Source organism: Vicugna pacos, chromosome 16 (assembly GCF_048564905.1).
Source record: "Vicugna pacos chromosome 16, VicPac4, whole genome shotgun sequence".
In the NCBI taxonomy this organism is placed as follows: domain Eukaryota; kingdom Metazoa; phylum Chordata; class Mammalia; order Artiodactyla; family Camelidae; genus Vicugna; species Vicugna pacos.
The window spans coordinates 4,664,120-4,677,083 of record NC_133002.1 but is presented as its reverse complement, the minus strand read 5'-3'; the positions used below and the strand labels follow the sequence as shown (position 1 = coordinate 4,677,083).

General features: G+C 32.5%; 1 protein-coding gene across 18 annotated transcripts in view; it reads left to right on the top strand.

The window, feature by feature from the left end:
• Positions 1-12,964, top strand: part of BCAS3 (BCAS3 microtubule associated cell migration factor) — a 480,755-nt gene that overhangs the window by 124,825 nt on the left and 342,966 nt on the right. For all 18 annotated transcript variants that reach the window (XM_015247130.3, XM_015247132.3, XM_072940262.1 and 15 more), the window contains exons 12-13: positions 353-523; positions 8,303-8,396. In XM_015247130.3, the coding sequence (XP_015102616.2) occupies positions 353-523; positions 8,303-8,396 (265 nt within the window). The remainder of the gene's footprint in view (positions 1-352; positions 524-8,302; positions 8,397-12,964) is intronic.

Sequence of the window (12,964 nt, the reverse complement as noted above, 5' to 3'; positions counted from 1 at the left end):
GAGGGGGCAAAAATAAATATTTCTTATGAAATATCCTTATGTGAAACAAAGCTCTTTTGTTATTTATCTATGGCTTTATTCTCACCTTTGTAGACTCTAGTGATATCAAACTAACACCGATTTTCTAAATTTGCTGACTTTGTAGACTCTAGTGATATCAAACTAACACCGATTTTCTAACTTTAAGATCATATGAAAAGTCATACTGATTTTTCATGACGATGCACCGCTACATAGAAGCTTGTTAAGAGAATAAAGAATTTAATACATATGAGAGTTAACAACGTGCGTATTTCCATTTAGATTCCAAATGCTGATGTGAAGTCATACATTTTTACCTTTCATTGTATAGACATTGAAAACTGGCCTGACAATGGTTGGGAAAGTGGTGACTCAGCTGACAGGCACACTCCCTTCAGGTGTGACAGAAGACGATGTTGCCATTCATAGTAATTCAAGACGGAGTCCCCTGGTCCCAGGAATCATCACTGTAATCGACACTGAAACAGTTGGAGAGGGCCAGGTAAGAGCTTCTGATGCCTGTAATGTTCATTTTCTGCAGAGGATGGGCTGGCTAAGAATGTCCTTTGGGATCAAGATCAGACAAAATGTGTTTGGCCTTGGAGATTGTTAATTTGGAATTCTGGAAACTGAGGTTATTTCAGGCTAGAATTTTTTTCCAAAAAATGATGAGTAACACTCTAAAACTTATTATTTCAAGCATAGTTAATGTATCCAACCTGAAGGTAAAATTGAGGTTTTAAGGAATTCATCAGGACATTTGTTTCATAAATATGTAATCTCTTTATACTGTTCTGTCCATAATGTTTCTCTTTTTTTAAATGACACTTGTCATAAACTAAATCAGATTAATTATGACTAGTTATGATATTTATAAGTGCAAGTGTCTTTATTACACATACTTCCTTATATATGAATAAATACACAAAATCTCAAAACATATAGTGGAATACATAAATGGTAACAGCTTATTATAGAATCATATATCTTCAGATAAAGTGTATTTTTACAGGGTTCAGAAATACTTGGGAGTAATTATAAACATGGAAAAATATGCTATGCTTGTGTAAATCTTACTGGTAAGAAGCTAATTGGATTTTGTTTTCCTCCCCCATGCGCCCACTCCAAAGTATTTTTTTTTAATCATAGTCTAGACTTTAAAAATACATTTCTGAAAGGAAGGCTATTGTAATAGTTTGTGATCATTGCTATAAATATGCAGTCTAAAATTTATTGCTAGAATAAGATAGTAGAGCAACATTTGTGAAATAGTAATATATATATTGTGTATTTATAACTAGAAAAATAGAATATAAGATATATATATATATTATATTTATATAGAATTTATATTCTGATTTAATTCTGTTTTCAGAACATAACTGTGTGAGCCTTTAAAACATTAACCCTAAATATTGTGTGTTCTTTTGAGGAAATCTGCTTCCAGTATATATGGTTGTACTTTTGATGAAAGATTGTGCTTGGCTGGTACTCATATACCAGTTCCTATAGTAAGATTAAGTGGCATTTCAAAAAAATATGGACTGTGCTACAGTTAAAAGAGAAAAATTCTTTTGTTATTGAATCTGGCTGTTGTATTTTATGTAAAATCTGAATAATATAATTCTCCACCTTTCCCATCTTAACTTTGTGGTTAACCAAATATGTTACAGGCTTGTATTCTATTTTAAAACTCTTTTTAATGAAGTGCTAGCAAACTTTTCAGTTGACTGTAATGACTTTTTTTTTTTAAAAAAAGTTGTGTTAATTAGCTCAAGTTGATAGACACATACAAATGTTCTCTTTTTAAATTGGAATTAAATATATAAACCCTCAGTGTTTTATGAGTGTTAAAGTAAAAACTATTTTCTTTTGTCCTTTGATTCTTAATTAATTCACCTCTAAGGCCACCCACATTTACTGAGTAGTTAACAACCCTTCTCAACATTGTCTAGTTTGGTGAGTATGAGTGAGTCTGTTAAATATCGAGCATTTGGTGACAGACAGATTTGTGGTCATTTAAAAGCAGAAAATTTATCTCATCTTATTTTTGATAAAATAGCAGTAGAACTCATTATTTTATTACATGTAAGTACAGGAACATGTAAGAAGAAAGATTTAAAATAATTTATATGAAAAGCGTAGTGTGAGTCTTTGCGTTTTCAAGTGCAGTTTGTTTTGGATTTTTTTTTTCGCCAGTCCTTTATTAACTTTTTATAACTTTAAAGTGGAATTCTCACACTCGGAATATGGAAATGGACTGTAGATTCTAGTTGCAAACTTCATTTTTCTGGGACAAATGCATTGTTAACACTGAAAAGAAGTAAAATCGTTTATTAGGAAATAAGAGTCATAGAAATGTTAGCTTTTAAAAGTTAAAAAAAGTTAAAAAGTATTGCTCAGCCAGAACATTTTTATCTTTTTCATTATTTGTATTGGGAGCATAATCTCTTTTCATTCCTACTTATAATATTTTCTGAAATTTTAACTTGATTTAAAAAATCTAAGTCAGGAAATAAAGTGATACTCAATAAATGAGAAGTTGCTATGCACATTTTTAAAGAATTATAAATATTTTTTTAAAGGAACAAGATTTCTTCAGTGTGATACTGTCCTCCTTTCTTTTGTTAACGTGAATCTGTTTTTTGTCAAGAAGACATTTTTGTCTGTGATAAATAGTTCAGTTGGAGTACAGAGCTGTTTTTAGGCTATGCTGGATTGTATTAAAAAGACTGCAGTGGTTAATGTCATAGATTTATCACTTTTAGCCCTTTCCCACTGATGTTTGACCTTAGCTGTAATGTTTTTTTCTTTTACATCTACATCTCAGGAGCTCACACTGTTCATTTTAGCTTTTTAAATCCATTGAGCCTTTAATAAAGATATTTTCATGTTTACAGTGATAGTGTATAAAATTTGACTCACTGTCTTTCTGATGCTAAATTGATTAGTTTGATTTGATGGTGACAGGATCGCTGTGTGGTAACTGCATTAAAAGGGAATGGATTTGATTGACTTCGTCCATTTTTATCTGTGTCACTTTCATGTTTTATTTAAAAGCATTTTGTGGCTAGGATAAGTTAAGTGGTATAATTTGCCTTTACACATTTGTGTAATTGAAGTTAGCAAGGCAGCAAAGTCTCTAATCAAAGAAAAACGGTCCAGATCGTGATGACATAAACTTGAGCTATTTCTTTCCCTGAGTGCAGCTGTATACAAGTGTTATTCGTAATAATTTAATGGTTCTTGAGGTGTTTTGTCTATCTTTTTGTTCATATGATAAAGGCCTGTTCATTTTGTATCAATTAAAGTGCTTTGCTTTGTTTTAATAAAGTCAGGACAGTTACAACATATACTTAGGAGTTGAGCCTGTTAAGCAGTGAGTAAAAATTACATGTCTTAGGGCAACTGAATTGGGATGTCTCTGGTATTATTGATTTGATGTTGAGGAAAGGGGATGATACAATGGAGGGAATCCTTACAAAAGTATCTGGTTGTTATGTTGGTGAACCTCATAAAGAGAAGATTCAAAGAATCCCATATAGTGGCATGAGGTTTTGCTGTGCACCAAGATTAATGAGCCTTTTTGCTGGATAGCTTCTGTACAAGTACCATCAAATAGAGTACTCAATACTAATTGTGTTGGAAAGAGAGATATAGGGTTATAATATATGGAAGGAAAGGGAATCTTATAAGATTGAGTTAAAATAGAAAACTGGGCAAAGGACAAATATTTCACAGAAAAATTAAAATATATCCAAATGGCATAAAATCTATAGACCTGACTTATTATTAAGAGAAAGACAAAATTATACCAAGATACCATTCGGTCACCTATCAGAATGAGGGAGATTAAAAAGCTTGGACTATACTCTACATTTTTAACTTTTAGTTTTGAAATAATTGTAGACTCACACTGAGTTGCACACCCATGTGCCCATCACCCAGTTTCCTCCAGATTCCCCCAAATGGTGACATCTGATATAGCTGTAGCAAAATATCAAAACCAGGATGTTGGTGGTGGCACATTCTCTTAAGTAGGCTACAGACCTTCTTCAGCTCCCGCCATTTGTGTTACCTGCATTCACTTATGTGTGTATGCGGAATATTGAAAGAATTCCTATAAATCAATAATAAATAGATAAATAGTCTTATTTTAAAATGAGCAAAGGATTTGAATAGACATCTTTCTGAAAATGATATGCCAATGGCCAGTAAGCAGAAATGAGAGCCCTCGTACACTGCTGGTGGGAATGTAAAATAGTGCAGTTTCACTTTGGGAAAGAAGTTATCCTATGACTTGGAAACTTATCTCCTCAAGATTTGCTCTTAGGTGATAAAACAGTCAAGAGAAATGGAAATATACGTTCATATAAAAACTTGTACATGAATGTTCATAGCAGCATTATTCATAATAGACAAAAAATAGAAGCAACCCAAATATGTATCAACTGATCAATGGATGTTTAAATAAAATGTGGCATATATATAGAATATATTATTATTTAGCAATAAAAAGAAATGGACTGATTCATGCTAGAAAATGGATGAACCTTCAAAATATTATGTATATTGAAAAAAGCCAATCACAAAAGAACACATACTGTATGAATCTATTTATATGAAATGTCCAGAATAGGCATATCTATAGAAAGAGAAAATAATTATGGGTTGCCTAGGGCAGGGAGTTTAGAGGGAATTGGGGAATGAGCGGTGACTGTTAATGGTTATGGAGTTTATTTTGGGTGATGAAAATGTTCTAAATTTGATGATTGTAATGGTCACTCAACTCTGTGAATGTACCATATATCCTAAAGCAAGTCCTTAGTATATTTAGCAAACTTGGTTGAATTCACTTTCTTGGAACCTGCTCCTGTGACTTCTTTTTCTTATTGTTCTCACCTAACGTTTTTGAAAGACAAATGGAACAGTGGAAAAGAGAGATTAGAGAAGTAATTTGTAATGCATATTTCCCCCTCAACTGTGGTAAAATGTAAAATGTACATAACATAAAATTTGCCATTTAGCCATTTTTAAGTTTACCATTCAGTGGCATTAAGTGTATTCACAATGTTGTACAACCGTCACTGCTGTCCCTGTCCAGAACTTTTCATCATCTGTACCCATTTAATAATAATTCCCCACCCCCCTGTCCCAATACTTCCTGGCAGCTACCATTCTGACCTCTGACATCTCCAAAAGATTGCCCGTAATTAAAAAGACATACAATACAAATTGTTGGAAAGGATGTGGAGAGACTGGAGATCTCATACTTGTGGACATATGAAAGTATCTGCCTTGGAAAATAATTTTCCTGCTTCTTCAAAAGGTCAGCGTACATTTACCATATGACTGAGCAAATCTACTTCTAGGTATCTCCTCGAGAAGTTTAAAAACATGTTCACAAAAAAAAAGATGTGTATGCAGATATTCATAACAGCATTGTGCATAATAGCAATCAATTTGACATTATTCAGATTGCCAAGAACTGATCAATGAACCCACATGATGTAGTATCTCCATACAGTGGAATACAAGTAAGCAACGTAAAGAAATGAATGATACCTGAAATAACATGGTTGAACCAAAAAAGTGAAAGAAATGGAAGATAAATCTCATGATTATACAAAAAATTTTGAAAAATTTTAGAAAAGGTGAAAGAAGGATTTCAGGGATTGCCTGTGATTTAGGGCTGGTGATCTACTGTGAACTCATTATGAAGAAATTTTAGGGGTGTTGGAAGTATTATAAATCTACAATGTGGTAATGATGACACTACTATATTAAGTACTATCCACTAATATTTAAAATGGTTGATTCGTTGGCATAAATTTAGTGATATTTGGAGAATGACTCCCACCTATGGTGAAATGAAAAAGCAATCAAATCCTTTCTCCAGAAAATAAGCACATTACTGGATAGGATTTTCAAAAATAACTACTTGGGCACACTGGAAATTGACCAAAAGCTAAGATGATGCTCTTATCCACATCTCCCTGGAGCTTGGTGAGTGTGATAGTTTTACCAGACCATTGTGAACAAAGCAGGTTCCCCTCTAGAGGAGGGGTTTGATTTGGAGTAGAAGATTAAAACTCAGGCCCAACAGTGTTTTCATTAAAAGTAGTAATCTTGGTAGTTGATAAATAGGGATAATAGGCAGTTCTGGTAGCCTGAGCTTGCAGTTCAATTTTGAAGAACAGAGAGGAAAAATTGATGAAATGTATGTTAGCTTTGGATTCTGCACATGTGACTTCTATTGTATTGAGGTAGTTTCCATAGTTTCCATCCATTCCTAGTTTACTGAGTGTTTTTATCATGAATGTTGTTGAACTTTGTCGAATGCTTTTTCTGCATTGGTTAATATGATCGTGTATTTTGTGCTTCAGTTTGTTAATGTGGTGTATGACATTAGTTGAGTTTTGTATGTTGAACCATCCCTACTTTCCAAGTATAAATCTCACTTTTCATGGTGTGTGATCCTTTCAATGTGTTGTTGAATTTGGTTTCCTCCTGTTTTGTTTTGGATTTTTGCATCATTATTTATCAGGGATATTGATTTATAGTTTTCCTTTTGACTTTCTCTTGTTTTGGTATGGCAATGAGGGCCTCAGAAATACAATCCATTTTATTTCTGTGACATCAGTGTAGTGGCTCCTCTTTCATGTCTAATTTTAGCTATTTGAATTTTCTCTCATTTTTTGTTGAGCATCTTTGCATATGCTTATTGAACATCTCTATATATTCTTTGGAGAAATGTTTATTAAAGTCCTATGCCCATTAATTGGATTTTTAAAAAATTACTGAGTCGTGGAAATTCCTTACTTATACTGTATGGTCTCCAAGAGATATTTACACACCTGTGTTCATTGTAACATTATTCACAGTACTCAGAGGGTGGAAGCAATCTAAATGTCCATCTCTAGATGAATGGATAAAGAAAAAGGTGGTATATCCATAGAATGTAATAATATTACACAGCCTTAAAAAAGAAGGAAATCATATGTTACAATGTGGTTGAACCTTGAGGATGTTATGCTAAGGGAAATAAGCCAGTCACAGAAGTACAAATGCTAAATACTTTGTTTTATTTTGAATATCTAAAATAGTCAAAATCATAGAAACAGAAAGTAGACAGGTGGTTACCAAGGGTGGTAGGAGAGAGGAGGAAGAATTAGAGTTTAGTATGTATAGAGTTTTAGTTTTGCAAGATAAAAAAGTTCTAGAAACCTCTTACACAACAATGTTAATATACTTAATATTAATGTACTAAACTGAATACTTAAAAATCATTAAAATGGTAATTTAAAAAGATATACACACAAAAATTTTTGAAAAGTCTGTAGCTTGACTGAATTGCAGGTTTTAGCCAGAATAATAAGGCAAGAAAATGAAAGCATTAAGATAGGAAAGGATGACAAATCAGACATTTCTATATAATGGATTATTGTAAAGGTTATAGTACTGTATAAAATCATTAAATTGTAAACTTTTTAAAATAAAATAAGCAACTTTTATAACATGTAAATTGTACCTCTGTATAGCTTAAAAGAAAAATTAACATGGCTGTATAGGACTACTTCTTAGATTATTTCAAATTAAATTAATCATGTCAGAATATCATGATCCAGTATCCGTATAGTAGGTTTTCCCTTTCAAACATTAGATATGTGAAACTTTTTTGTTTCTTGAGTTAAAGTCTAGGAATCATTGAACAGTACAGTCACAAAGGGCACGTTGTAGGGAATGTAAATTATGTTTCAATATGCTTACAAGAAAATTAAGGGGAATAAATCTGAGATACAAAACTCCTTGTCTGATATATACTTCTGCTTGGTAATAGCATTTTCAAAGAAGTAATGTGTCCATCTAAAACCTAGGAGCTAAAGACCTCTACTATATGGCTGTTTGTGTTTAACTTGTTATGTTGTTTTTCCCTGTTTTGTTCCAATCATGGGCAAGAATTTTTCAGCAGGCCATGACACAATAAAAACTCTTAGATAAAGCTCTCCATAGCTGATTTTATGTTTTTCGTTTTTTTCTGAACCTACACTTCAAGAAATTATTGTCTCTGTCATTTACAGTCAAGCCACACAATCTGCTGGAGGCATATTACATGTTTTTCTTATTCCTGAAGTGGTATTCTCACTTTATATTGCCAAGAATAATCTTACTCTTGTATGAGGAAGCATGTTATTTGTTCAGGGATGTAGTGGTGTAGCTGTGTGTATCTTCAAGCTCAGTAATCGGTTAACTTACATTTGCCTTCTTTCTTTTTGAAAAGGTGCTCCTGAGCGAGGATTCTGACAGTGATGGTATTGTGGCCCACTTCCCTGCTCATGAAAAACCAGTGTGCTGTATGGCCTTTAATACAAGTGGTACGTCCCTCCCCGCCACCCCCACCTTTTATATTACTTGTTTTCCAACGAAGTTTTTTGAAATATATGTGTTAGTGTATATTAGAAAAATGAGTAGTCTTCAGTAAGTGGTTATTGAATGAGTGAATTTATAGTACAAGTTTAGAAACTCCTTTAAACATTAGTTCACTTCTGAATAAAATGGTAATTGAGTAGTTGCAGAAGGTGAATAGCAGTGGTAAACAGTGCTGTTGAGTTGTGTTAGTTTGGTGGGTTTTGTTTTTCTGATGTTCATAAGGCATTTGTAAAGGGGAGATTTTATAGCAGTGTGGAATGTCCATTTTTTTCTCCAGACTTTTTATTGTGAAAGTTTAAAACATAAAAATCGTAATGACCCATGTATGTCACCTTGATTAAACAGGTATTGACATTTTAATATAATGTGTGTGTGTGTATTTTGCTGAACCATTTGAATATAAATTACAAACGTGATATTTCACTTGCTGCAAAATAAGCATGCATTTTCTAAGAATAAGGACCTTTTAGTACATAATCAAATATATTATATTCAAAAAATTAACATTATATTATTTAATATCCGAGACATAATTTAAAATTTCCCAGTTGTCTCAAAAATCGGTTCTCTAACTGCTTCAAATCAAGGTCTGATTAAAGTTCACTCTTTACATTTTGTTCTGTCTGTATAGTTCCTGTTAATCCAATGTGTAACTGTGACCTTCCCCTCATCTAAATGGGAGTGTCCAGACCAGTTATCTTGTCCAAATTCTGCTTTTGTCACACATTTTTTTCATTATGATAATGTTCTCTTTATTCCCTAAAGATGTTTTTAAATACATTCAGGCTGAGGAGTTTTTTTTTTTTTTGAAACTTCCTAAGTATTGCTGTCTACATCATTTCATCCCAGTAGGAGACACATTATATCAGGTTGTCTTGTAATTTATGACACTGTGTTTGATCACATGAATAATTTAGTGACCCGTCAAATGTCTACATATTGGAGGTAGATTGTCTTTTCAAGATTAGCAAGTAATCTGCAGAGTGTTATTTTGGCTTCATTTCTGAAACAACTTTATACTAAATAATTTTGTTACATTTGAAGGCTATAGAATTGGTGTTTTTTCTAATCCTGTCATGTCTTCTGCATTTATCAACTGCTGTTCTTCTATTAAAAAAATTTTTTTCTCTCATCAACCAGAAATGAACCACAGTTCTCCTTTATGTAAAAGGCAGGATAAATGCACTATGTTGTCTCTTTAATTACCAATTTTCGTAGTTAGGAATTGGTTTAATATTTCTAGTGGTGGAATTTGCAAAATACTTTGCTTCTAAATAAAAGATAATATTGCTCTTTTCCTTTCAGAGCTGAAATAATCTTCATAGGTTTTACAGTCTTTTCAGCTCTATTCTTGGTTGATGGGTCTGAAGAGACTTCCATTTTTATATTATTCTGCAGAAGCAATCCTATTCGTTAAAACTGATGGAAAGACCTCTCTTTTCCCACTTCTTTTCATCTTTTCAGATGAAAAATGATGGTAAGAGGATAATACAGAGTATTTCAAATAATCTTCCTTATAATATCCTAATTAGTCATTTTTGACATAGATGAAGGTTTTGCAGTGATTGTTGATCGGTAAGATTGATTTAATTTATGAAGACAAAAATTTATTGAAATGCTCTGAATGTTGTGGAAATTAAGTTTAATTTGAAAAAACAGTCTGGAAGTTCTGTCGCTTACAGCACTCCCCTTGGAGGAACCAGCATGACTCAGTTTGATAGCCCATCTGTTATGTCAAATCTCCTTTGTTCTAGTGTATAGTTCATATTGCCGTAGAGTGCTTCAGACATTTGAAGCTGCATTTTTTCCTGTCTATGACTTTCCCTTGTAATAGGAACATCTTATAGAACTGAAAGAATATTGTGGTTCTCTCTATTATTGTCCAGTAGTAACTTCTAGAAAACAATAGATTTCTATGATTTCATTATTTTGATCTCTGTTTGCCATTTGATTCCTTTTTTTAATTGAAGTATGGTTGATTTGCAGTTAGTGTGCCATTTGATTTCTGTTTGAACTCTCAAATTTCTTTTTTATCGATAAGACTAAGATTTTAATTATTTATACCTACTTTTTGTTTTTCTAGAGCGTTAATTGTATATAACTCTATGATATAACTTATCTTGAAGCAGTAATTTCTTTACATGTTTGTTTTCCTAGTTAAATAACCTCTTTTCCATTTTACTGTGGGGTTCACTCTTGGTGTACATTCTCTGGCTTATGACAAATACATGACACGCATCCACCATTACAGTACTGTGCAGAAGAGTTTCACTGCTGTGAAAATCCCTTTTGCTCTGTCAATTCATTCAACTTCTCTCAGTACTTGACGATCACTGATTTTTTTTTAAAACTGCTTCCATAGTTTCAGAAGGTCATATGGTTGGAATCTTACAGTATGTAACCATTTCAGATTGGCGTTTTTCACTCACTAATATGTATTTAAGTTTCCCCTCCTTGTCTTTTCATGCCTTGATTTCTCATTTCTTTTTTGTGCTGATAATATTCTATTGTAGGAAGGTACCATAGTTTATTTTCCATTTTATATAATATTTGTTGAGGTGTCTATTCATATCTTTTGTCCATTTTAATTGGTTTGTTCATTTTTTTTTATTTTTGAGTTTTAAGAGTTCTTTGTATATTTTGGATACCAGTCCTTACTAGATATGTATTTTGTAAATATTTTCTCCCAGTCTGTGACTTGTCTTCTCATCCTTTTGAAATGGTTTTTGAAGATCAAATTATTTAATGTATGAAGTCTGACTTACTTCTTCCATGGATCTTTCCTTTTGTGTGTATGTAAATTGACATTCTTGTACTGCTGTATTCTTTTTTTTTAACTTTTTTTTTCTTGAGTTATAATCATTTTACAATGTTGTGTCAAATTCCAGTGTAGAGCACAATTTTTCAGTTGTACATTAACATACGTATATTCATTGTCATTTTTTTTCACTGTGAGCTACCACAAGATCTTGTATATATTTCCCTGTGCTATACAGTATACTCTTGTTTATCTGTTCTGCATATGCCTGTCAGTATCTACAAATTTTGAACTCACAGTCTGTCCCTTCCCACCCCTCTCCCCCTTGGCAACCACAAGTTTGTATTCTATGTCCATGAGTCTGTTTCTGTTTTGCTGTATTCTTAATTCAGTCTCATGCCAAATCTTGTAACTTCTTGGAGAGAGAATAATTTTATAAGAACTGTTTTATGAGTTTTAGAATTTCTTACATTTCTCCTTGAATCTAAAATAAGGCTTCTTAACAAGAGTCTGAGATCCGAGAGGTCCATGGATAAAATTCAGAGAGTATGTAAACTTAGAAAGGAAAAAAATTACATCTTAATTTTCTTTAATTTCTAATGAAAATTTCTTTCACTTATGATTATATACAATAAAACTGAAAGATTAGCTTGCGTGTGAATTTATGAGCAACAGAAATGATGGATAATTTCTTTTTTTCCTGATAATTTCTTATCATTTTGACATTACTTACATAATTCTCTAATAATGCTTATGGTTTAAAATGCTGGTAGAGCCTGTCTTTTAAGATAACACACACACATATTCTGCCATATATCAATTTTTATAATCCTAAGTATTTTATTTTTTTAAAAAAATATTATTCTGAAAAAGAGGTTCCTAGGCTTCACCATATTGCTAAAAAGGTTCATGACACCAAAATTTTTAAAAGCCCGTTTATGCTTAGTATGATTTCATCTGTTTCAACCAAACACGTTGGAGGCTAAACTCCATTCACATCTTTTGGCTCAGCCTTGGTGATGCAGTTAGTAACTGGCCGTCCCTACCCATGGAGCCTGCTGATGTGATAGGGACTTAAAAAAAAGAAGTAAGGACAGAGTGCTAGGAGATGAGTGTTAACTTGGTCTTTGACTTTTGGGGAAAGTTCTTCAAAAGGAAGTCAGTTCTAAGCTAGAATCAAAAGATAATTAGCAGAATATAACTTTTAGATCCTCCAGTAACAGCTCAGTTTTTATTTCCGTGGGTCTATATGTATTTCAAAACTTATTTTATATCAACAAGCTTTAACTGACCCTCTAATAATTCTCTATTTGGTTAAAGGCTTTTTCACTGGGTATATAATGTGGCCAATAATAATGATAGTGCTTGTTGGAATACTTTTTATAGGTTTAGGGAGATTCACTTAAAAAAATAAGTGAAACAAATCATATAGGAAAAGTTGACTGCTTGTTTTTTGTTTTTAAACCCGATTTTCTTCCAACTAGTTTACTTGCATATATATTACCGTTAAATTTATTTTTAGAGAGGCATATTTTTAGATGACAGAATTAAAATGTCATGGACATCAAAATTCAAGAACAAACCAGGAATATTGTCCACCTCCTGAGGAATTTTAAAAACAACATAAAATGCACACGATGGAATAACACTGCAAAGTGAATGAAGGAGAAAATGTAGGTTGTTTGAGCAGCATGCAGTTCGGCTTTGTATGGGACCTATTCAAGGGAGAAATTAAGGGATGCCATTAAATAGAGT